At 35.9% G+C, this 27087-nt stretch overlaps 2 protein-coding genes across 2 annotated transcripts in view; both read left to right on the forward strand.

The window, feature by feature from the left end:
• Positions 1-5973, forward strand: part of LOC107596646 (serine/threonine-protein phosphatase 6 regulatory ankyrin repeat subunit A) — a 36759-nt gene extending 30786 nt beyond the window's left edge. The window contains exons 25-28 of the mRNA XM_016287424.1: positions 53-135; positions 256-338; positions 428-519; positions 4461-5973. Of these exons, the coding sequence (XP_016142910.1) occupies positions 53-135; positions 256-338; positions 428-519; positions 4461-4744 (542 nt within the window). The 3' untranslated portion in view covers positions 4745-5973. The remainder of the gene's footprint in view (positions 1-52; positions 136-255; positions 339-427; positions 520-4460) is intronic.
• Positions 5974-9689: 3716 nt separating this feature from the next.
• hacl1 (2-hydroxyacyl-CoA lyase 1) lies at positions 9690-26872 on the forward strand. Its single transcript, XM_016287521.1, has 17 exons — positions 9690-9773; positions 15978-16082; positions 16175-16215; positions 16291-16371; positions 16458-16530; positions 16698-16775; positions 17568-17662; positions 17814-17926; positions 18016-18151; positions 18234-18339; positions 18441-18524; positions 20007-20102; positions 20253-20407; positions 21348-21506; positions 21635-21742; positions 22687-22873; positions 25603-26872. The coding sequence occupies exons 1-17, from the start codon at positions 9690-9692 to the stop codon at positions 25633-25635; spliced, it is 1734 nt and encodes a 577-aa protein (XP_016143007.1). The 3' UTR covers positions 25636-26872.
• Positions 26873-27087: the final 215 nt, after the last annotated feature.

Genomic DNA, 27087 nt, shown 5'->3' on the forward strand with positions numbered 1-27087 from the left:
TGTGTTTGTGTTTGTTTTTTGATGTGTCATGATGTCTGTCTGTGTTTGGCAGAGGTTTTGGTGAGCAGTGCAAAAGCAGATCTCACGCTACAGGATGCCAACAAAAACACTGCTCTCCATCTGGCCTGCAGTAAGGTACGAAACACTGTTCTCTCATGTCTTAATTCCTCATAAGTTAGAAGCATCTAGTATAGATTGTGTGATGTTCTCATAGCTGTTACTGTCACTGTATTGATTTTCATTTGATCTCTATAGGGTCATGAAACCAGTGCCTTGTTGATCTTGGAGAAGATCACTGACAGGAACCTCATCAACTCCACCAATGCAGCTTTACAAACGTATGGTCAACACACAGAAATTATGCACTTACACTGATGTACAAAAATATATTAAACTATAAGCCTAATATTAAATTGTCATGTTCCAGGCCCCTGCATGTGGCTGCCAGGAATGGCTTGACTGTGGTTGTCCAAGAACTATTAGCTAAGGGTGCTAGTGTGCTAGCCGTGGATGAAAATGGTAAATGCTGATGATTTCTAATCTTATCATGACTGTAGTTTTTCTTATTTGTTTAAAATGTTTATAGATGAACAATATGTTGATGATCCTTTTATATGTGTGTGTGTGTGTGTGTGTACGTGTGTACGTGTATGTATTAGTGGTCAACCGATATATTGGCCGATATCTGGCATTTTTCAAATATAGGCATCGGCCGATAAGTTTTTCTCTTTGGCCGATGTGTTTATGGCAGGACTTTTATTTTGACGGCGTTGAAAATGGTAGCGCTTGAGCACACCGTGCTCTCATTCTCCCTCTTGTTCGTTGTCATCATTTAACAGTTCTGTCTAATACGGATAGAAGTCTGTCTAATAATCAGACAGAACTGTTAAAGCTGCAGTCCGTAACTTTTTTTTTTTTTTTTTTTTGGTTAAAAATGATCAGAAATCAATATTTGAGCAAGTACATAACCAGCCAGTGTTCAAAACTATCGCCTTACTTTAGCCAGATTCACAACGGTCAGCTTATCATAATATTTTCTGATTTGAGTGGTACGTGTAGGTTTTTGCGGGAAATTTGAGCATGCCGCTGCGTCATTACGTCACGTCTGTAAACATAAAGAAGTTGTCTGGGCTACTAGGCTATCGCATGTGAGGATGCTGCAGGTGGCGGATCGTTTATAGCCTTTTCTCACAGCAGCTAGAATAATTAAATGTATCATTTTGATGGTGGATTTTAATCCAGAAAAGATTGTGTTTATGAAACACGTGAATGAAATAAAATTATATTCCAGTTTTAAATGTGCTTCTGATTACAGATAGCCTGGGATTACACAAGTTGTATTTTAAAGACAACAAGTTCGAAGGGAGCATAATTAGCTTTTTGGGTTAAAATAATTTCTTAATATGAAATTCGAGTGGTATGACAATTAGATATTAGACTGTACAGAAATTTAAATCTACTCGCTTATACACACTATACTCATAGTCACGCAATGCCGATGTTATTAACATTAATAATTTGAGAATAAAGTATAACAGTAATAATAATTTGCACGGTTTGATGTGATATGAGCTCATTTAGATTAAATCACCGTTGGTAGCACGATTTATTGTAATGCTTTTTTCCTCAGTTGGTCAGAACAAATGTGGAAGACTTGTTACTTGTTCAGATGGCAATATCCGGTGAAAATGCTTATTTGAGTCATATATTCCAAGACGTAGGCTAGAATCTGTGAGTGCAAAGTACAATATCCACACTGACTGCCACACATACTACTCAAAACATTAGATGTATGTTGTGCCGCGTGCTGCAATTGCAGGCTTTCAGACAGAGATGGCGACAAAGAGGCAAAACTTACGGACTGTAGCTTTAAACAAAGAAATTAAAATGTATACAAAAAAGTATCGTAGTGATTGCTTTTATATTATTGGTAGAAAGGCAAACATTATAATGCTTTCTCGTTTTCCGTCAGCATTCAGCAAATACGCGTTTATATCATTTAAACAAATCTTTGAATGCCTAATGAACATTTAATTTCACAAACCTTGCAAACTTAGTCGAATCCAGCTGTGAGATCTTGTGAAGTGTGCATTTGTTTATTGCATGCGTTCTCTGCGTGATGCTCGGTCCGTGCGAATCGAATACGGACAGAGTTCAACTTCACTGGAGACGCACAATTGACAAACTCTAAACTCGTGATTTCAAATTATGCTGCACTTTATCCATTTCCCCACTGCCGTTCATTTTCACTGTGTTCTGTATATAAAATGAGTGTTACCTTGGCTTTATTTGAAAAAATATGATTCCCAATGCACACAAACTTCCCTGTGCTCTGTTGGTTACAGTGTGTACTTCCTTTTTAATTATATTTGTATTAAATATTTATTTATTTGTGAGAAATACTTCGTCATCTAATGTATAAGTATGTTTATTTTACACGTTTATCTTTTAATAAATTTTTCAAATGATTTAAAATTTCTTAAATATTGATTAAAATAAATCAAATTATATCAGCCATCGGCCACCCTGCTTTCCAAGATATCGGCCATCGGCTGTCAAACTATATCGGCCGACCACTAGTATGTATGTAACGTATGACAATTAGATATTAGACTGTACAGAAATTTAAATCTACTCGCTTATACACACTATACTCATAGTCACGCAATGCCGATGTTATTAACATTAATAATTTGAGAATAAAGTATAACAGTAATAATAATTTGCACGGTTTGATGTGATATGAGCTCATTTAGATTAAATCACCGTTGGTAGCACGATTTATTGTAATGCTTTTTTCCTCAGTTGGTCAGAACAAATGTGGAAGACTTGTTACTTGTTCAGATGGCAATATCCGGTGAAAATGCTTATTTGAGTCATATATTCCAAGACGTAGGCTAGAATCTGTGAGTGCAAAGTACAATATCCACACTGACTGCCACACATACTACTCAAAACATTAGATGTATGTTGTGCCGCGTGCTGCAATTGCAGGCTTTCAGACAGAGATGGCGACAAAGAGGCAAAACTTACGGACTGTAGCTTTAAACAAAGAAATTAAAATGTATACAAAAAAGTATCGTAGTGATTGCTTTTATATTATTGGTAGAAAGGCAAACATTATAATGCTTTCTCGTTTTCCGTCAGCATTCAGCAAATACGCGTTTATATCATTTAAACAAATCTTTGAATGCCTAATGAACATTTAATTTCACAAACCTTGCAAACTTAGTCGAATCCAGCTGTGAGATCTTGTGAAGTGTGCATTTGTTTATTGCATGCGTTCTCTGCGTGATGCTCGGTCCGTGCGAATCGAATACGGACAGAGTTCAACTTCACTGGAGACGCACAATTGACAAACTCTAAACTCGTGATTTCAAATTATGCTGCACTTTATCCATTTCCCCACTGCCGTTCATTTTCACTGTGTTCTGTATATAAAATGAGTGTTACCTTGGCTTTATTTGAAAAAATATGATTCCCAATGCACACAAACTTCCCTGTGCTCTGTTGGTTACAGTGTGTACTTCCTTTTTAATTATATTTGTATTAAATATTTATTTATTTGTGAGAAATACTTCGTCATCTAATGTATAAGTATGTTTATTTTACACGTTTATCTTTTAATAAATTTTTCAAATGATTTAAAATTTCTTAAATATTGATTAAAATAAATCAAATTATATCAGCCATCGGCCACCCTGCTTTCCAAGATATCGGCCATCGGCTGTCAAACTATATCGGCCGACCACTAGTATGTATGTAACAGATCTGGGTTTTTTTATTCAGCAAGGATGCAATAAATTAATCAGAAGTGACTAATGAAATAAATGCTATTTTTTCTGTTCATGTGTCAGATTTCATAAAAATCTTAAGCAGCACAACTATTTTCAAAATGTATTGTTTCTTGAGCAGCAAATCAGCATATTAGAATGATTTCTGAAGGATCATGTGACAAAGAAGACTGGAAATAATGATGCTTGCTGACAATTCAGCTTTGCCATCTCAGTAATAAATGACATTTTATTATTTAAAATTAAATTGATAAATTAGAAATAGGAAACATTTATTTTTAAATTGTTTGTTTCACAATATATTCTATTTTTGAAGAAAAAAAGAAATGAAGAATTGGTTGAATAAGAGACTTTTTGAATGGTACTGTACTTATTTTTTTTTATGTGAATTTATAAACTTAGTTGTATTTTTACGTGAAATTTTAATGAAATTTAGGAAATCATGGAAATTTTGAAGCTGAACTATGATTATGTTTTGGTTTAGGTTTACAAATAAGCTAAACAAATCATTGATCTCCCAATTCATAATATATCTTTACATAATTTTTTCCCCCTGCTTTTGTTCTCTGCTGTATAGGTTATATTTGAAAATAATTATCATCAGTATCAAGTGTTTTTTTGGGGTTTTTTTGCATCCTGACGGGTCTTCTCTCATTTCTCTAAAAGGCTACACTCCAGCCCTTGCTTGTGCTCCTAACAAAGATGTGGCAGATTGCCTGGCGCTAATCCTGGCCACCATGATGCCAGTGTCTCCCGGCGGAGGTGCGGTGCCCAGCCTCGCGTTCAGTGCCATCAATCACTACACCAGCCCCACCAAAAGCGTCACGTTCGACAGTCTGCCCATGCTCCGCTCCGAACACAGCTCCTACTGCAGTTTCAACAGCATCGGCCGCCATGACGGCTTCTACAAAGACGACGAGCTAAATGACTCTGACTCGGAGACATACTGAGGAGGAGGAAAGGAGAGGCGCACATCTTGTCTTAATTACCCAGCGGCCGGCCACTCCGCAGAGCCTTAAGAGTCTCTACACACAACATACACAAACAAACATGTATGAGGCGCAGCAGGCTGGCCCTCCCAGCCCCCTTATCCATCAGCTCAACCTCTGCCAGCGCATCTTGCCCTACACAAATATGACGGATAAGTGGGCGGACCTCTCAACATGGCAATAAAAGACAAGAATCAGCAGCCTGGGACCAACTTTTGCACAAGCAGTTTGACACTGTCGTAGTGCAACTGGGATTGGACGTTCAAATCCTCCCTCGTGAAAGACTGGGATATTTGTGATGCTTTCAATGGATTCAAGTCAGTGTGCACTTCTGAATCGATCATTTACAACTTGGAAAGAAATGATTTATTTTTTAAAATGCGATTTTAATACCTTGTCAATTTCTCTGTCCCTCTGAGGGGGATGAAATAAAACAAATCAGAGTTTCAGTAGTTTCAAAACCGCAAGGGCAAATTGAGGACATGAACATCAGCATTGCAATGCTTTTGGCCACAAGCATGAGTGATGTTAAAATGCTAACTGTCTCCATCTTCAGTTTTAGGATAAATTATTCTTTTTATCGATGGTATTTATTTTTACTTTCCATATTTCATCATCATTTTGTGCCTTCATAAATGACTGTATGGAGGGAAGGGGCAGCTTGAGAGAACAAATCTACGATGCACAAGAAGTTCAACACTACGTCTGTGAAAAGCACTGAAAATGAAGAGGCAAACGGCTCCCAGCATGCTTTGCTCTAGAATGAGGAACACTGTGTAAACCAATGGTAGAACAGCATTTGATCTCTTTGTATGTTGATATATGAATATAAATATATATTATATTTTTTCTGGCTCTTATTAACATGACTTTTTTTTGGGCAGGTATGCTCACTTTGATTTAGTAAAACAAACCACTCGATCCTTCTGTGATGGCCTGTCAGAAACCTGTGTTTGTCTCTTTTCAAGCTTTGATTTTTCGAATGATTGAAACTGGAAATCTGTTCAATACAGCTTCCCGGCTGAGAGGGGGTCAGCTGGGATCTGTTTCCTTTCCTGTCCTTTTCTTGGGGGAAAAAGGAGAGTGATTGGTGCGGTCGAAGGCCGCTGCTGCCCCTACTCACAAGAGATTCCTGTATGTTTTATGGTTGACTAAATAAATAAATGAGTTCAATACTTCGAATCTTATTTTTCTTATCAAATGTTTAAAGCTGCAGTCCGTAACTTTTATTTTTTTATGTTATAAGCGAGTACATCATGAATCCATCACTACGGTACACCTATAATAAGTGTTTATATTCTGACTATTTTAGACTGGTTCGGGTAGGTACCGCTGCGGAGTAGCCCAGTACCTGCGTGATTCGTCATAGACATAAACAGAGAGAAGTAGCTCCGGCTACAATGTTATTCCGCTAGACGCATGCAGTTGTGTTTATTAACCGCTAGAGCACCAAAAGTTACGAACTGCAGTAGGGTTGGGAATTGAAAATTACCGGTAATTCCAATTTCAGTTGTTAAATTAAAGTTTCAATTCCGCCAATCAAATCCTGTGCGCATCTTTTTTTAAAAATTATTATTATTGGTGAAAAGAGGCTGTTAATGTATTTGTCTTTGAATCATTCTTTCAAAAAATTATTAATTAAACACTTATTCATCCAGTAATGAAACAAGAAAATCTTGAGTGAGTCATTGAATCATTCCATTCATAAATTCCATGAGATTTTGTTTGTCTAATATTTTTTCTTCAGAATTGTGAGAGAACCACAACCTTCATTTAAAAGGGAAAAAAAAGTCTAAATTTATCCAGTATTGTGCAGCTCTATTTTGCACACTCCGCTTTTAATCGAGGCTGATTTTTGTTCATGGTGTTTGGCAGCAATTCAATGTTTTGCAAAAAGACCTAATAAATAAGTTTTATTTCTAAATGTTTAACTTCATATATATATTTTTTTTTTTACCACACTGAAATTGAAAATGGGAATCGATAAGCAGAATCGGAATTGGAATTGATCAAATTCAAACGATACCCAACCCTAGACTGCAGCTTTAAGAACACCATTTACAGGTCGAGGAAATCCTGGAAATAGTATGGAATTATGTACAGACCTATCTTAAAGGGGTCATATGATGCGATTTCAATTTTTCCTTTCTCTTTGGAGTGTTACAAGCTCTTGGTGCATAAAGAAGATCTGTAAAGTTGCAAAGACTAAAGTCTCAAATCCAAATAGATATTCTTTATGAAAGTTAAGATTCAACCACATCTACCTTAAAATGGCTCGTTCTAACACGCCCCCACATATCTATGTCACGATGTGGGAAGATTTGCATAACGCCACCCAAATGTTCACGCAAAGAAAGAAGGCGTAACTTTTATTCTCGCTGTAGTATTGTTGCTGCCGCCATGTCGTGAAGACGCTGTTTCGTTGTGAAAGCAAAACTACTTTGGTTGGCCTTCCAAAAGAGGACGATATCGCTTCAACATGCCTAGAGCTGATCCGTGCTGGTCGCTGAGAAAAATGCATCAACTTTGTGCTGTGGATCGCCGGATCGGCTTTCACCGTGGACGAAGCGGAGTCTAGCCCGGTGTCGTCACATGTGGTTGCTGCAAGCCCTCCGGCCATTCCTCACTCTAGCCCGCAGGCCTCCACTCACTCAAGCCCGCCGTGTGTGACGCAGTGTTTTTCGTTGTGAAAGCGAAACTACTTTGTTTGGCCTTCCAAAAGAGGACACGACTAGAAATCAGTGGTTAAGTTGTATTTACAACACTGTTCCAGAACACTTCAACCCAAATATTCAGATGTGTGCAGCGCATTTTATGGAGGACTGTTTCCTGATCCTGGTAGAGTAGACTACAATGCCGGCTGTTCTGACTCACAGTCTGTAAGTATGTTTTTTATATTTAAAGTATTTGCCACTGATGATTCAAACGCGAGTTTCTTAATTTCTCCTACCAGTATTTGTAATGACATTTGAATGTGTTCTAAAATTGTCTGTAATTTCTAAGGGTTCATGAAGGTTCAACACATGCTGTCTTTTTGTTTTCTAGCTGGACAGAGTGCAGAAGAGTTCAGAGTTCATCTCAGTTTAAATGTACTTTCAGTGAGAGCTGTTCTCCTGCAACGATTAGTGCTAAACATTTTTATTTAAGTGTGAAATTAAAGCGTTATAGTTTCAATACACTTATGGGGCATGCTACTCTGTTTGGAATAAACCAATTACATTTAGACTCTGAAAGTAATTATAATTCTTCAGTCAAGATTTAAGTAATATTGATTAACCCTGAATAAAAACCCATTGTTTCTCTGGGTCAGAGTTCAAGGAATGCAATTTAGTAATACTATTGTCATCTATAGTTAAATCCAAATAACATTTATCTAAATCAAATTCTTAAAAATTCTTCTATTTTAAGAACAAGTCTTATGTAGACTAAAAAGAGGGCTGTCGATTCAGTTAATCTGTTTTTTGGAAAATCTTTAGAAAGTATAATTAAGCCATATTATTGTGTTAAACATATTTAACCCAGTACATTTCATTAAAAATAATTTTTTAAAAATTCATATTATTTATTATTTATGACCGGGTTGAATCTCCCTTTCTGTCAGAGACCAACAATGACAAAAATGGCAGCTAGAAAGTAGACCAAACTTGCAAGACTGCAAAGTGACTGAATTGAATGGAAGAGGATTAGGGCCATGCAATAATAATACAAATAAAAATAAAATCTTGAGATTAAAGTTGTTAAATTGCGAGAAAAAAGTCGAAACAAAATGTTGTATCCACTGATCTATAATAGAGTTATATATAGCCTAGATCAGTGGGTATATCTTTTTTTTTTTTGTCAAAACTTTATTTGAAGATGTAGGTCTAGTACCTGTCAGTAGATAACATGTTATGTTAATACTTTTTGTTAGTTTAAAATCCGGCCATTGTTTTTAATGATTTTATTTCAATGTTTGTGCACCCAAAAAGTGCATAGTGTTGCTACTTTTGTTTCTGAAATGATTTCACTGTGTGTATCAGTACTTTTTGAACATGTCCAGCACATTTTAACACGTAGCCTATTAGGCTTTACCATGTATAACAGTTTGGATTGATACATTATATAAGAGATTTAAGGGTAGCTCTCAGCCACTTTCATTTTTAAAAAGCTCTCGAATGGAAACAATTTGGAGACCCCTGTGCTAAATTATCCTGTAAATACAAAGACCCATAGACAAGCAGAACCCACACACAGCAATAAGAAACGGCAGCAGAATTTAAAACAAAAAAAAGTATCAAATGTCTCAGAACTAAGTTCAGAAGCAGTAGTGCTCATGCTGTTTTTATTTTTTATCGTTCTGTGGGATATGCAATAAAAAAATTCTCCCTTTGAGCTTTCAAACTACTGGTTGTTAGTGCAAAATAATAATTGGTTGTCAACATTCGTCCTTGACCATATTCATTAAAATATTTCCTACAATTTCGATACCTGTATTTCACTTATATGTCCGGTAGTCTTTTACATTCATCATGCCCCTTTAAAGGTTAGTCCATAAATACCACCATCATTATAAGAGGCTATTCTGAGTTATATGTCTCTAAGGGAGCCATGATGACGCAATAAGGTTAATTATATCAATTATGGCACTCAGTGTCTGTCCAGATTTTCTTTGAGAAAAAAGGAAATGCCAATTTGCCAGAAGGTGCTAATTGTTCATGCATGGCATGCCTCTTATGCTGTGTATAAAAGCAGGGGCAGAAAGCTTTTGGGAAACCGAGGCAACCTAACTGCAAACTGACCTGGCAATCACAGCCACTGCAAACATGTAAGTTCTTTCGGTCAGGTGAAGATGTTGTGGTGGTCTGAGGAAGACTCTGTAATGTCTCTGTGTTTGTGTTTGGCATCCAGGTTGACAGTATTGGCTCTGATGACGCTGCTGATGGTCTCGGTTGAGTCGGACCTCTCAAATGAAGAGTGGAAGTCTCTGAGTAACCCACAGAGCAGGACCCTGGTGAGTCAGACAGCAATTGATCCTTCTTGATGATTTTTATTAAGACTTTGATTTATATTAGGAATTTGTTCCCCCTCCACTGGCTATTTTTGCAATATTGGGCTATTTAGCTTTTTTTTTTTATCTTAATGTGTTGTTTCAGACTATTGGAAAGAAAACATCCAGAATACTATTTATTAAGGTGTTTATTTCATTGCACTTTATCTTTTTGCATCTGTAGATTTAAATGAAAATATGTATCGTTAAAGGCCGTTTACTCAAAATGATTATTTTTTTTCCTACACCGAGCCATAAATCTCCACTACATAGAAGGTTTTGTTCATTTGAGTTTGTGCAACAGTTTATTCTTAAAAACATGGCAAAAAATATTTTCTGATTTATGGAGTGATAAAAAGAGATACGCAAAATACCCTTTATAAAAACATTTAGCTCTAATATGTAAAAAAAAAAGCTTTTTGAACCTGGCTTTATCCTGTGTTCAGATCTCTCTTCTGGAAATGTAAGCAAATTAGAGCACATTTAATTAGATAATGCAAAAACATAACACTTCAGTTAATGTGTAATACAAAAAATGTTTGAAATTCGTTATGTAATCAATCAACTAAAGAAGTACAAATATCTTTTTGTTCAGTTTTTTTTTGCCATATACACCTGAGGTGTCTTGCCTTAAAATGTTTTTGGAGTCTCAAAAACGTTTTTTGTGATAAAAGTCCCAATGTGACACAAAAGGATGAAGATGTCAGGCAACTAATGGATATCTTATATACCAGGTTTGAGTCTCAAACCAGTATTGTAGTTCTTGCCTTGGACGCAGAAAAGGCGTTTGACCAAATTTAATGGGACTCATCCTAAGACTGGGGACTACACAACCTAGAGCTTCGTCTATAGATCATCTCAATTTATATTAAGTGGCCCTAATACCTGTGTACTTACATAGTAACTAGAAGTGTACATAGTATGTAACCACAGTGTAAGTACACATTGGTAAATAGCATCTACAGCTGTAATGTTTGTGTAACTACACATATGTAACAACCCTCTGAATGGTATGTGTAAGTACAGATGAGTAACAGGACATTGGTAACAGCACTTTTTGGTAATGAAAGTACAAATGTGTAACAGGACTAACAGCACTTTTTGGTAAAGAAGGTGTTACACTTAATATTAGATTGATCATGTAATTACTCTGATGTTACACAGCAGCGGCCAGTAAGTTAGGCTTTACATATAAATGTAAATGTTGGTGTCCAGAATGTTACATTTTATAGTAAGTGGACAGTTCCTGAGGAGTTACCATGTAAGTACACTGGTTGGAGTCTCAAAAACGTTTTTTGTGATAAAAGTCCCAATGTGACACAAAAGGATGAAGACTAAGATTACATTTAATTAAGACTTTTTATAACCAGAATTCAGAGGCAGAATCTAAAATTGATATTTATGGACTAACGTGTATTATTTAGTCAGACACTGTGTATTTGTAAGCTTCATTTATTCTTTTGTTCTTATAATGCAAATATTTAAATAACACTGTATTTTAAATTCATGTCGTCATTTATCTGTCCGATATTTTCACAGTTTTTCCGGATCCTGCAGTCCTATCTTGAAGGCAGAGAGAGTGAAGCTCAAGCGATGAACAGGAAAACGAATGTGAAGGAGAACAAAAACAACAATGTAGAAAATACTGGTTATGACAAGTATGACCTCTTTCTTCACAATGACATTTATGATGTTTAGTTGAAGATATCATTTTTAGTTGGACAATGTCTAACATGTAAATCGGCTGTTAGATCTAATAGCTTGAGAAATGTGCAAGTCATTATGTTTGTAATGATGTGTAGTATAGTCAAATTGAAACACTCGACAAATTTCAGTTTTTCTTGATATATTTCTCTAATATAATGTTTTCTGTTATACATGTTTTACAAAGTTAAAAACGAGTTGCTAAAAGCTAAACATGCCATAGATATTGTGTCTATACGTAAGTAATAAGACATGCATTGGTTATTTCAAAAGTATAATTCCTCTTTGTAGTTGTTTATTTGTTTACTAAATAAATATAAGAATGGTTCTTTGTGAATTTCGTCTGGTCAAATATTTAAAGTCTGCTCTTTTCTACTTACATTCCATCCTTAATTTATACTAACAAAAAGTAACCCGTCAAAGAAGCAGACAATACCAGAAAGCTTGCGATATAGGGTCCCTTCTTTAAGGTCTTAAAATAAATGATTGACAATCCATAAAATCAAAAACAAGGAGGGTGTCGTTTTAACAAATCCCACTGAAATCAATGATACATTTAAAGAATTTTATGAAGAATTATACAAATCAAAGGGCTTCTCGGACACCTCAGCATTAGCTATAATTTCTTCATTCATTACACCTTCCAAAGTTGGGGTGCGCAGAGCAGGCAGCTTTGAATGCAGACAACAATAGCAGAAATACTAGATGCTATTAAATCTTTCCCTGTTGGAAAGGCGCCTGGCCTTTTCATCTCATTTGAACCCCAATCTTAAAATCTTCACTAGGTTCCTTGCTAACAGACTAAATAATTGTATTGGGGAAATTGTTCATCATGACCAGTCAGGATTCATTCCTGGCCATTTCTCTTTTTTTAATGTCAGGCAACTAATGGATATCTTATATACCAGGTTTGAGTCTCAAACCAGTATTGTAGTTCTTGCCTTGGACGCAGAAAAGGCGTTTGACCAAATTTAATGGGACTCATCCTAAGACTGGGGACTACACAACCTAGAGCTTCGTCTATAGATCATCTCAATTTATATTAAGTGGCCCTAATACCTGTGTACTTACATAGTAACTAGAAGTGTACATAGTATGTAACCACAGTGTAAGTACACATTGGTAAATAGCATCTACAGCTGTAATGTTTGTGTAACTACACATATGTAACAACCCTCTGAATGGTATGTGTAAGTACAGATGAGTAACAGGACATTGGTAACAGCACTTTTTGGTAATGAAAGTACAAATGTGTAACAGGACTAACAGCACTTTTTGGTAAAGAAGGTGTTACACTTAATATTAGATTGATCATGTAATTACTCTGATGTTACACAGCAGCGGCCAGTAAGTTAGGCTTTACATATAAATGTAAATGTTGGTGTCCAGAATGTTACATTTTATAGTAAGTGGACAGTTCCTGAGGAGTTACCATGTAAGTACACTGGTGGTGCACCAACTCAAGATCCAATTCCTCCCACTTTACAGTTCCTCCCTAAACCTACCCATCTCCACTCCCTAAATCCCATTTTCACCCCTAAACCTACCCATCCCCTGGATCAAACTGTTCTCTTATACATATTGTTGTTACAAAATGTAGTTATATATGTCCTGTTACATATTTGTACTTGCACAAACCATTCAGAGGGTTGTTACATGTGTGTAGTTACAGAAATATTACCGCTCTAGATACTATGTACCAATGTGTACTTACACTGTGGTTACATACTACGTACACATCTAGTTACTATGTAAGTAAACGGGTATTAAGGCCACTTAAATATAAAGTGGGACCCAATTTTTATTACATAGAGGCACCCGGCAGGGCTGTCCTCTCTTGACCTTGCTTTTTGCAATTGCAGTTGAACCGCTTACCCTTGCCATTAAAAAGAACACTTTAATATTGCTCCCAAATTTAGGCAGAATCGATCGTCATATTTCTCTCTATGCAGACGACATTATTCGATATCTTCGCAACCCAGAACAGTCTGTACTATCCTTGCTAAATTTATTGGAAACATTCGGTAAACTCTCAGGTTGTTCAGTAAACTGGCAAAAAAGTGCATTTTTGGCGGTCACTAACAATATTGACTCAAATTGTATGCTTAGTCTTCCTTTTAAAATAGCCACAAATAGTTTGAAATACCTTGGAGTTAATATATCTAGAGACCCTAAGGATATACTGTATATAAACTTAACTTTTTACCTATGTTAGAAAATCTGGAAAAGCAATATAAAATACTGGAGGATCCTGCCACTTTCAATGATGGGGCGTGTGGGATGCCATTAAAGATGGTGATATTACCCAGATTCTTGTATCTTTTTCAGAATTTACCAAGTTATTTGCCCAAAAAGTTCTTCAAAACTTTAGATTCTATTGTACTGGTGTTCATCTGGGGCTTTAAAGCACATAGAATATCTAAACTGCATGTTTGTAAGCCTAGGTTATTGGGGGGGTTGGGTTTGCCAAATTTTCAACACTATTATTGGGCTGCCAATTATAGAGCCTTAACCTTTTGGCAAGACCCATGCCCTGATAGTCTTTCAGCTGATCTCCCTTCATGGCTTATGATTGAGCGGGGTGCTTCAAATACATCTCTCTCCTCATTACTATTTGCTGCCCCAGAGAAATCTAAAGCTGCAGTAAGATCTCACTTTATGAACAATAACTCCCTCAGGATATGGCGTCAGATCAGTAAGACATTCAAACTGCCAAGTACCTCCTTTTTTGCTCCTGTCTGTCATAACCTTGCCTTTAAGCCCTCACTACTAGACCCAGTGTTCATAGGTTGGGCTAGAAAAGGAATCCTCACCTTGAGAGATTTATATAGACAACAATTTTGCAACATTTTCTCAACTAAAAGAGAAATATGACCTTCCTGCTTCACATTTCTTTAGATACCTACAAACTAGAAATTATATTCATTCCACTATGCCAAACTTTGAAACACTTTCAGCTGATAATGAATTGCATAAACTACTTATACTTGCATTCCCAATACCCAATAAGTTAGTCACAAAATTAGTAGATTTTTTTCACTAGTCAGTTAGACATCTCTGAAAAATGATTGGGAAAAGGAACTGGATATTCATGTTTCTGAGGAAGACTGGGCAAAACGTCTTAAAAATATATACACCTGTTCTATTAACGCCAGGCATCAACTTATTCAGTACAAGGTGTTGCATATAGATTGCATTACTCAAGGGTTAAACTTAATGCTTTCTTTCCTACTATTTCCTCTCTCTGCAATAAGTGTGAATCTGCGGAGGGTTCTCTTGGTCATCTTTTCTGGGCATGCCCTAAACTTGGTGAATTCTGGTCAGAAGTGCACAAACCATTCAGAGGGTTGTTACATGTGTGTAGTTACAGAAATATTACCGCTCTAGATACTATGTACCAATGTGTACTTACACTGTGGTTACATACTACGTACACATCTAGTTACTATGTAAGTAAACAGGTATTAAGGCCACTTAAATATAAAGTGGGACCCAATTTTTATTACATAGAGGCACCCGGCAGTGCTGTCCTCTCTTGACCTTGCTTTTTGCAATTGCAGTTGAACCGCTTACCCTTGCCATTAAAAAGAACACTTTAATATTGCTCCCAAATTTAGGCAGAATCGATCGTCATATTTCTCTCTATGCAGACGACATTATTCGATATCTTCGCAACCCAGAACAGTCTGTACTACCCTTGCTAAATTTATTGGAAACATTCGGTAAACTCTCAGGTTATTCAGTAAACTGGCAAAAAAGTGCATTTTTGGCGGTCACTAACAATATTGACTCAAATTGTATGCTTAGTCTTCCTTTTAAAATAGCCACAAATAGTTTGAAATACCTTGGAGTTAATATATCTAGAGACCCTAAGGATATACTGTATATAAACTTAACTTTTTACCTATGTTAGAAAATCTGGAAAAGCAATATAAAATACTGGAGGATCCTGCCACTTTCAATGATGGGGCGTGTGGGATGCCATTAAAGATGGTGATATTACCCAGATCTTTTCAAACATAAAGCTGTAAAGGAAGAATAATGGATTTATGATAATGTATGAGTATCTAGCAAATATTGAATGTTAATAAAAAAAAAATTTTTTTAATTAAACACTAAGCAAATAATCAGTATTTAGTGTCACATTGTCCATGTGACATGTTAATTAAAAATAAATGTAATAATAATAATAATAATTACAAAATCAATACCAATAGCAGACAGTACTTAATTATAAGCAGCTGTAAATGGCAACTACTTGTTAAATAAATGAAGACACATATAGCCTATACATGAATGAATGAATGAATGAATGAATGAATGGTTTGAAAACCCCTGACCTATGTGTGTACTGCTTCTTTTATTGTGCCTTAGATTGCCAGAAACAACTTTTAATAAATTAATATTCAACATATTAGTATGTCTATTAGGTATGTCTTTACTTCTATTCAACTCCATGTGCAGAATGTGGAGTACATGTTTGGCATTGTTGGCGTGCCTATCATCGAAGTGGCCATGGCTGCCCAAGCAGCGGGCATCAAGTATGTTGGCATGCGTAATGAACAAGCAGTAAGACAGTCTCACTTTTCACTTTTATTTAAAATATATTCCTGTTTCATTACACTGAAGACTGTCTGGGTGCGTTTTCTTTCTCCTAACAGGCCTGCTATGCTGCATCTGCTATTGGGTATTTGACAGGATGGTATGAATATGTCAGTTTGTTTCTCAGTATTACTTTTTTGTGCTCTTTTTGTGATGGTTACATTTAATTTTCCAGGCCAGCTGTGTGCCTAGTTGTGTCTGGACCTGGGCTGATTCATGCGCTTGGAGGAATGGCCAATGCTAACATGAACTGCTGGTAGCTCTACACTGCTGAGTTCACTTAAGATTAAAGCGAATTGATGGGCAGTTTTTGTACTTTTCTTCTCTTGTTTGAATTCATAGGCCTGTCATTGTTATTGGCGGCTCATCTGATAGGAACCAAGAAACCACAGGAGCGTTTCAGGAGTTTCCTCAGGTAGGGTTGATAGGAAATGTTTGGCTTTGATAGAAAAACAGTTTGTTATTGCGGTATGAAATTGATCCCTTGAGCAACAGATTCAAAATTCAGACTCAAAAATGTATTTTCAGTAATTCAAGGAAAGAAAACACCACCTCTTGTTTCTCTTTCTTGTTCCTCACCAGGTTGAAGCTTGTCGTCTGTATAGCAAGTTTTCTGCTCGACCAAGCAGCCTTGAGATGATACCAGCTGTAGTTGAAAAAGTAAATATTTAATCAACATTTAAGTTAAGTGGTTCATAGGCCATGTCTGTCAGTTGACAAAAATGCTAAACTTTTATCAGATATTAAAAATGTAAATTTTTAGAAATTTAAATTTAATTTTTTTCTCTTACAGGAAGAAATATAGAGGACTCATCTTGTTTAAAGAGATGTACAAATTTAGCCATTTGGCCATACTGTCATGTTAAGTAAAGCCGAGGTCTGTGATATGTTAGTTATGTTCAGAGACAAAAAAAAAAAATTTTCACTGTTGTTTTTGTTAACTGAAAAAAATACATTCAATATTGAAATAAAGCTGAAATAAAATAAATCATAAATATTAAATAAAATAAGATAAATGAAGATAAATATATAAGTATTAGATGAATAGCTTAAATGAAAAAAAACTTTAAAATAAAATAAATTAAATCTAAATAGAAATAGTTTTATACATATAGTAATAAGATTAAATAAAGATGAAATAAAACTAATAAAAACGAAAAAAGTATTAAACTTGAACTATAATTTAAATTAAAACTGAAAATGTAAAAATAGAAGCTAATTCGAAATATAATAATAATAATATAGTAAATAAATAATACAGAAATAACACTGATTTGTTTGAAAAATCTTGTCTTGTCTTAAAAAAGGATGTTTTTCAACTGTTGGCCAAATATACTATGTACTATGCAATGTAATTTATGTAACATTAAGATACTATTCAAGTTTTTGTTAATCCTTTAAATTAGATTCTTCCCCCTTATATTTTAGTTGGAATGTTTGTGCTTTTGTTAGGCTGTAAGGAGCAGCATTTATGGCCGTCCAGGAGCATCCTACATAGACATAGCTGGAGACATGGTGAACGCCAAAATAGACCGGGCCAATGTCAGGTGAGCTTTATGTTCAGTTAAACACTAATCAGAGCAACGGGGAGCTTCCTAACCAACTGTATGTTGTGATGTGATCACTTATTGATCATTGTTTTCTTTTGCGTACTGAAATGTGCAAAATGGTATTGCATGCGTCTTCATTTTTCTCTAGGTTTGTTTCCTGCTGTCCTCCTGCTCCTGTGAGTCAGGCTGACAGCAGGGAGATCACACAGGCTGTCAGGCTGCTCAGAGCGGCTCAGAGGCCTCTGATCATCATCGGCAAAGGTGAACAGAATAGAACTGAATGACCAAGAGTGATGATATCTTCACAGCTGAAACTGATCAAAGCAATGTTGAACTGTGATCTGCTGCAGGTGCGGCGTATGCCAGGGCAGAGAAGGAGGTCAGGGAGCTGGTGGAGGTGACTGGGATCCCTTTCCTTCCCACACCTATGGGGAAAGGAGTACTGCCAGATGACCACCCTAACTGTGTTGCTGCGGCCAGGTCCAGGTGTGCATATGTATCAAAATGATCTTTCCAAAATATTCTCCTTTTGATGGACTGGTGTGATGCCCGTCTCTCTCTTTTCTAGAGCTTTACTGCAGGCTGATGTTATAGTGTTGCTGGGTGCCAGACTCAACTGGATCCTGCACTTTGGTTTTCCACCTAGATTCAGTCCCCATGTGAAGATCATTCAGGTTAGTTACACCCTGTTGACACTCAGTATGTTTCTGCAACTTTGCCATAAAGACATGCCATAAATGATCTTCAGTGTGGACTCTCGTGTGAATTTGTTTAGGTGGATCTGTGTGCTGAAGAGTTGAGTAATAATGTGAGAGCCGCATCTGCTCTACTTGGAGACATAGGAGCTGTGGTCAGACAGGTAAACTGCAGTATATCCTCTTACATAAAATGCAATGTTTTTAGTTTTACACACTTTTTCTGCATCTGCATCATGGCATTCTGTATGTTCTATGGGGTCTGTGAGAGACTCCTGATGTCCTATTGAAATCCAGTATGTTTTGTAGCATTGATTCCCTTATAGTTGCTCTTATAATGTCAAAATGTATAATTTACCCTAAATTTTTCTGTACCTTTAAGGGTTTTCTATGTTAATGACCTGTTTTGTTTGGCTAACCTCTTAACCTCCGACCATATTAGAGAATACTGAATCTGAGTGTTAATAAGTATAACTGGTCAGTCATATCTTAAAGGGATAGTTCACCCAAAAATTAAAATTCTGCCATCATTTACTCACACTCCACTTGTTCTAAACCTGTATGAATTTCTTTCTTCTTCTGAACACAAAAGAAGCTATGTTAGTAACTGGACATTTGATGGTAGTCTTTGACCTTCATAGTATTTTATTTTTTCATACTATGTATGGAATAGGGATGTAACGATTTATTCAACTCACAATGCGATTCGTGATACTGATTTCACAATACAATTTTCATACGATTCATTTTTTTTTTTACAAAATGAGATTTAAGACATTATAAATGAAAAGGTGTCCTTTTATTATTACTTGGACAAAATGCTGCACATTTCTTTGTGAAATTGAAATGTCAAATAACAAAACTAAATAGAAATTTTAAAACAAACCCCAAATCAAATCAATAATAATACAAATCTCCTCATATAAACAAACTAAGGTTTTGCCTGTGCTCTTTACATTTAAAATGAGTGGCAACCACTTTTAATCATGATCCAAACAAAGATGCTGCATACATGCAGCATGAGCAGTTTTTAATCTAAATTAAATTGTATCATTTTGAAATTTGAAGCAAAAACAGAATGGTCTGACTTTAGTTTTGTGAAACTATACTACATAAAACATCTGCATGAAACAAAAACAGCAGAAGGGATGAATAAGAACGCAAATTCACTCTCTGACAGCAGGTGGCGCTTATGGATCAGCAGCCATAGAACGTTTCCTTGGTTGCCGCTGTAAACAAACAGAGTGCGCTTATGAACACTATTTTATTATACTGCATTATACGGAGGAGAGATGAAAAGAAAATACCATCTTAACTTTTCTAAAGACAGTCGGTTCCTCTCAGAGATACATTCATATAAACACCTACCCCCAATTGTATCGCGATTAGTTTAACAACTCGTTGTGAATCGTCACATATCTGTATCGATTTTCAACTGGCTTCTTCAAAATACCTTAATTTGTGTTCAACAACTAAGAGTTTCATAAAGTTTTGAAACAAAGTAGGGGTGATAGAATTTTCATTCTTGAGTGAACTATCCCTTTAATGTGCTGATTTTTACAGTTTAATATCAATAGTGTAAGTTATGGAAAATCATGTTTTACATGAAATGACCCCTTATATCTCTTTTCCTGCACTGTTTGAAGCTGTTGGAAACTGTAAGATCCTGGAGATTTCCTTCTGATTCACAATGGTGGTTGACACTGAAAGAGAAAATGACTGCCAATGCTCAGATATCAAAGGTGAGCTTGTGTGTTATTAGCATGTAATGAACTACTTGATGTAATTGAACTTGATGTAATGAAATAGCATTGGTTGTTTTCATGTTAACATGTGAACTGTGTGTTTAACGATTATGGTATAAAGTGAACCATTATTATTGTTTCCCACAGAGTCTTGCTCTCCGGTCCACTCTGCCCATGAACTATTACACAGCGTTCCACCACATTTCTGAGCTCCTGCCCAAAGACTGCATCATAGTAAGCGAGGGAGCGAATACTATGGACATCGGCCGCACCATGCTGCTCAATGACCTCCCACGACACAGGTGAGAGACATTTTCCTCCCCCACTTTTCACAGCTGGACAAGAGACGAAGCTCTCTGTATTTGAATGACTACAGTTTTTATCCCTATAATCAAAGAACACCAATTAGTGGTCCAGATCCAGACCTTGAATTAGTTCCGATAGAAACATGAATTATTCTTCTTGAATTAAATAGTTTTTATATTATTTATAAACACAAATAAACATACAACAGAAAAAAAAACGATATGTGCTGATTGTCATGACAATGGCAAATTTTAAGGCCGCTCTGATGTGACATTTCAAATACAGAAATGGTTTGTGGCTGATGAGTGAAATGAAGAGCGTCAGTTTTTTTATGCTGAGAGAAAGTCATGAAAAAACTGTTATTTATGTTGTGGTTACAAGGAAATATTATGTTTATAGTAAGAGAAAACAGCCTTTGTTGTATGTACTCCACAAGAAAACCACTTTTGTTATGTTTAGATCATGAGAAGAAAACTTATGTTATGTTTAGACCTTGACAAACAAAATGTTAGGTTTAGAACCCCCAAAAAAAACTGCTATGTTTTGATCACAAAAAAACAACAACTTTTGTTATGTCTAGATTGCAAAAAACAACTTATGTTTAGATCATGAGAAAACAAATGTTATGTTTAGATCACAAGAAAAACACTTATGTTTTGATCACAAAAAACACATTTTATTGTTTAGATCACAAAAACAACCTTATGTTTAGATAATGAGCAATCAACGTTTATGTTTGGATCACAGGAAAAGCAAGAGAGAACTCACATTTCATTTTAGCCATACAACATATTGTTTTCTTTAAGATTCTTTTTCTGGTAAGGAAATTTAAATAATGTACAGTACCATAGCTCAGATACTAAGACTAGAAAATTCTGTTAAAGTTGAATTCTACCTGTGTGATGTCCAGAGCAGTAACCTGGATGTCCTATACAGGTTAGATGCTGGTACTTTTGGCACTATGGGAGTGGGTCCAGGATTTGCCATTGCAGCAGGAGTTTTGGAGCAGACGCAGAAGAGCGCTCAGAGAGTGGTGTGTATAGAGGGAGACAGCGCCTTCGGTTTCTCTGGAATGGAGGTGGAGACCATGTGCAGGTGAATGAAACATCCACTTACAGCTCCACCTATAGGGCATTTATGCAGTGTGCAGCATAATAAAATGATTCTGTTTGCTCTGCCACTATAAACACACTGCACTTATTTTTTTCTCTAATTCTGAATAGGTATAAACTGCCAATCATCATCATAGTAATCAACAACAATGGCATCTACAGTGGAGTGGATCCAAAGACATGGAAAGAGATGGAAAAGATGGGAGACATGACCACCATGTGAGTCTAGAGCATTAAAGGAAAGGTCTTGGTGACATTCTGGGTGCCCAAAATTTTTACTGCTATGGCCAAAAATACTTAAATGAGGGTCTATTTTCCTCCCTCATGTGATGTGTCAAGGCAGGCCAAATCAAAGGTCATCAGGGCTCAGCTTTGTCCCACAATCCCCGGTTTGGACATCTCAGTTTTAAAAGGTTTAAAAGTGGAAATATAAAAAATGGTCAATAATAAAAACAAAAAATCAATAACCGATCAATAACTAATATTGTTATGATATATTGTGCATCCCTAGTTAAAGCTCATGCAGGAATTTCGGTTGCACTTTATTTTACAGTATGTGAACTTACATGTACTTACAGCGTACCTACCGAAGAAAGTTATGGTAATATAAGATAACTACATAGGGTAGGGTTAGGTTTAGGGGTAGGTTCAGGGTTGTTTTCTAGTTATTGTTATTACTATACAGTCCTGTTACTCATGTACATACTATATACTTAAAATAAAGTGCTACCGGAATTTCCCTTCTTCTGCTTTTAATCTCTCTTCTAGTTGTTAATTTTTCATTTCTGAGATATGTTTTATCTACTCTTCTGATCAGACGGGATGTACTTCTCCTTTTTGACAGTACAGTAGATGGTATTGTTAGTTTTCTTACCAGCATATTAAAACATGCTATACATATTTATCCAAGTTTAACACTTAATACTTGGATTAATATTATTTTATAATTTTATAATTTATTTTATAATTTTGTGTGTGACACTACTTATCTACGATTTATCTTGGACTAAGATGGAATGAAGGTAATACAACAAATTGCTCCATGTTGAAAGATTGGGTTTAACTGAAAATGCAATGAGACAAAATTGCTGTCAGTAAGGTTAATATCTATCGAACCCATCAAGTATCAAATCTTACATAAGACTTAACTGTGTGTGTTTTAGTGCTCCTCCGGTTACGCTGCTACCAGAGGCACGGTACGAGCAGGTGATGAGTGCGTTTGGGGGTCGTGGGTATCTGGTCCGAACAGTGGAGGAACTCCGCAGTTCTCTACAGGAGAGTCTGAACAACACACAAATGCCCAGCCTCCTCAACGTACTTATAGACCCAGCCTCAGACCGCAAACAACAGGTACTTCACACACACACACACACACACACAGCCTTACATTATAGTTTAATCAGCAATTTAGATAAAACACTACTTAGTTGTATATTCTCATTTTAATCCTATAAAGCCTACTGAATCATATTTGATATGCAACCAAGGCCTCTAAATTGTCAGCATGATAAAAAAACTGTTGTATTGCTGAAAAACCCGTTGTAAGCAATCTACTACATGCATACTATCTCCTGATTGATAGTATATACTTTATAAGGCCTTACATTATAGTTTAATCAGCAATTTAGATAAAACACTACTTAGTTGTATATTCTCATTTTAATCCTATAAAGCCTACTGAATCATATTTGATATGCAACCAAGGCCTCTAAATTGTCAGCATGATAAAAAAAACTGTTGTATTGCTGAAAAACCCGTTGTAAGCAATCTACTACATGCATACTATCTCCTGATTGATAGTATATACTTTATAAGCAAATAAAATTTCAACCATCCCCCTTCAGGTTGTGGGTCATGTGTTTATTTGCTGTGAAATCTTTACTGATTTTTATGAAGTCAATATAAGAATAACTTTTACAGTATATTGTGATAATATTTCAAGATGAAAACTTACCACTTACTGGGCTGAATCAAGGAACTTAGGTTTACTTGATCATCCATACATCATTTTATTTTTTAGAAAAAAATCATGTTAAAATGTAGTATCAAATATGATGCATCAGGCTTTTAAAGGGATAGTCCAAAGGTGAACAAAGGTCTTACGTTTATTTGTACATCTCTTAGTCATCATTGTATTGCACTGCATTATATGTTTTGCCAGTCACACTTTATTTTAAGGTCCAATTCTTGCTATTAGCAAACCATTAACTATGGCTTTTGCCTCAATAAACTCCTAATTTGCTGCTTATTAATAGTAAGTAAGGTAGTTGTTAAGTTTAGACATTGGGTGGGATTAGAGATGTGGAATATGGTCATGCAGAATATGTGCTTTATAAGTACTAATAAACAGTCAATATGTTAATAATAGGCATGCTAATAAGCAACTAGTTAATAGAATTGGTCCCTATACTTAAGTGTTACAATTTTGCCCCCCACAATAAAAACCACAGACCTTTGATCGTAAAACTAAGCCATTCAATATCATCTTACTACAACAAATTATTGGGAAATATAGAGTGAAAACTGATATTTGTATCTATTTTATATAAGTAGTCTGCTATACTGTTATAATGATCTCAATGATTTACAAGCTTTCAGAATTTCAGCTTATTTTTGGGCAGTGTAATTATCAGCAACTGCTCCAAAATGTATATTTTTGTTCTGTTTGGGCCACTGAATAAAATTAAGCGTTTCCTGTATAGTTGTTTAATTAACCCTGTAAAGCCTGTCATTGTCACGCCCCTGGACTGTCTGAGTGTGTTTGTGCTCCCCTTGACCCAGTTTTCCCGTGTTTCATGCCCTAATTTGGTAGTTCCTGTTCCTATTGTGTCCCATTTGATTCAGGTGTGTCTCATTTAATCCTTCGTTAAGTTTTGTATTTAAAGTGTAGTCTGCCCCATGTTTCTTTGTCGAGTCTTAAATGTCAACTCCCCGTTGCTACGTGTTTGTTCCTGGTTCCTTTGGATTATTAAAGACTGTTATAATTGTTATTCCCTCGTCCCTTCGTTCCTCGCTCCACCGCCGTAGGCAACTTTGAGAGTCATACGCAATAATAGTACGATAAATTTAATATGTTTATTAAACCTTTAGACAAAATATAAAAAAAAAATGTGCATGTGTTTTTTGTTCAGTATCATATTTGATAAATCACGTGTTTATGGATCATATAGTATTACGTATATAGGTGAATATAGGGCTCATAGAAGGGGAAAAAAACACCTACATTTTAAGTTATTGGAAAAAGCGTTCATAAAATCACAAGGCCTGTGTAACCGTAAATTTCAACAAATTTTATTTTTTATCCCACTCCCCCTCTCACACACATTGAACATAACTGACCTTTCTATTCTTGAAAGTTATGAGACCCCCATTATTGAAAGTTGTGACCCTCTTTGTTGTGCCGGGTGTATCCTGGCAACAGCATGCAGACATATTGAAGGATTGAGTGTCATAGCGGCCTGGAACACTGAAACTCTCTGACTAATATGTTTATTAAACCTTTAGACAAAATATAAAAATAAAATCTAAAAAAAAAATGTGCATGTGTTTTTTGTTCAGTATCATATTTGATAAATCACGTGTTTATGGATCATATAGTATTACGTATATAGGTGAATATGGGGCTCATAGAGGGGGGAAAAAAACACCTACATTTTAAGTTATTGGAAAAAGCGTTCATAAAATCACAAGGCCTGTGTAACCGTAAATTTCAACACTCAAACTGTTTTTTTTTTTTATCCCACTCCCCCTCTCACACACATTGAACATAACTGACCTTTCTATTCTTGAAAGTTATGAGACCCCCATTATTGAAAGTTGTGACCCTCTTTGTTGTGCCGGGTGTATCCTGGCAACAGCATGCAGACATATTGAAGGATTGAGTGTCATAGCGGCCTGGAACACTGAAACTCTCTGAGAATGTCACACTGACACTCAAAGGGCTTCCCCAACGATGAATGGAAACTTTCTAGTGTTACAAAAGCATTTTGAGATAAACAGGATCGACTTCAATGGAGTTTATTCATGTGTAAACAGAACTTTTGTTGTCTTTAATATGAGACTTTGTGTTTATCTCCTAGGAGTTTCCCTGGCTGACACGTTCAAATCTGTAGAGCTGAGAGAGATATCGGATAAGATCGGATCATATCTTGATGACCAAACGCTGTTTCTTTCACTACATTTGGTCAATTTACTGTAGGTGGCACCATTTCCTATAAAAAAGAAAAGCTGTATCATTTAACATGATCTCAATCGCTACTAATTGAAATTAATTTCTGTAGATTCCAGTTCTTTCTATAAGTACCTAAAGGGAAACTTCACTTAAAAATAAAAGGTCTGGGCATCATTTACCTCGTCGTTTCAAACATTTATGACTTTTTTTCTGTGGAACACTAAAGTAGAATTGTTTTGTAAGAATTTTCACGCACAACTTTACAGACAACAACAGTTCATAAGGTGCTGCAGGAATACTTGGGAACAAGTTTTTACATTTGCACTTCCAGGTCCTTCGTCCTGAAGTCAATAGGATGTGACACTTCGATGTGACCATGTCTCTCAAACTCCCCCAAAAAAGCAGTAAAGAAGCACCATGAAATTGATTCATATGATTTGTGCACCATATTTCTACTAAGAGCTTCTGAAGTTATTATTCACTGATAATATTCACATCTCCCATGCATTCTTTTCATTTTTATAGTTTCTCAGCTGTAAGATTCTTCAAAATAGAATGTTTTTTGTTGTTGTTGTTGGTTTGTTTGTTTTTCTTGTATATTTTTTTCCCTCAAAAGTCATACAGGTTTGGAACGAGGCGAAACTATTCCTTTTCTAGAGAAAATGCTAACAATATCTAATAACAAATTAAAGGACATTTGGCACTGACAGTTTAGACTATGTACTGTATATTTGATTATTTCAATTTGCCCATTCCTTCTGCTCATTCATTTTACCTTAACCTGATCTCAGGTCAGTGTTGTGTGCTCTGCTTCAGAGGGCTTCTGTTTAAGCTCATCTCTGTCTCTGGGTAATTGAGGTCTTCTGGCCTCATCTTCTACTCTTTCATAAAGTATCATTACTGTGCTGCTTTATCACAGAGCAAGAGAGCATCTTCTCCCTGGCTTTGACAGATCACAGCGTCTTCACATTTCCAGGTGTAGAAATGTTCCCAACAACTTTACAGCATATAAAAGACTTATTAAAAGAACCATTTTCACAGCCAAATCTGAAAATGTTTGAAAAGGGCAGAATGACAGGATTGTACAAGAGCAGCGACGCTTTTAAAGCCTTATAATTGTTTAATTATTGTGCACAAACAAAAATGGCCATACTTGCACATTGTATATTATAGTGATTAAAAAAAAATGTAATAACAACTTCACAATTAATGTAATTTGATGTTCTTTGAAAGATTTTGTTTCCAGGGGAAGTGATGGAAAATTAAAATACGATTCATAAGAGCCTGTTTTTCTCTTCTTTTTCTTTTTCGCTCTGCACTCTGTCTGATTGGAGGCGTTTACAGACCGCATCTCCCACCAGGCTTTTAAGCGGCCCTCTTCATAATTGCTCCG

Source organism: Sinocyclocheilus grahami, unplaced genomic scaffold (genome assembly GCF_001515645.1).
Source record: "Sinocyclocheilus grahami isolate Dianchi unplaced genomic scaffold, SAMN03320097.WGS_v1.1 scaffold222.1, whole genome shotgun sequence".
Classification (NCBI taxonomy): Eukaryota; Metazoa; Chordata; class Actinopteri; order Cypriniformes; family Cyprinidae; genus Sinocyclocheilus; species Sinocyclocheilus grahami.

What these genes read in the sequence shown, in the direction of transcription:
- hacl1 (XM_016287521.1), top strand. Translation starts at nt 9,690, where the DNA reads ATGACGCTGCTGATGGTCTCGGTTGAGTCGGACCTCTCAAATGAAGAG. An exon ending in AATGCTAACATGAACTGCTG is followed by an intron (nt 16,372 to 16,457) that starts GTAGCTCTACAC and finishes TTGAATTCATAG; the next exon opens with GCCTGTCATTGTTATTGGCG. An exon ending in CGTTTCAGGAGTTTCCTCAG is followed by an intron (nt 16,531 to 16,697) that starts GTAGGGTTGATA and finishes GTTCCTCACCAG; the next exon opens with GTTGAAGCTTGTCGTCTGTA.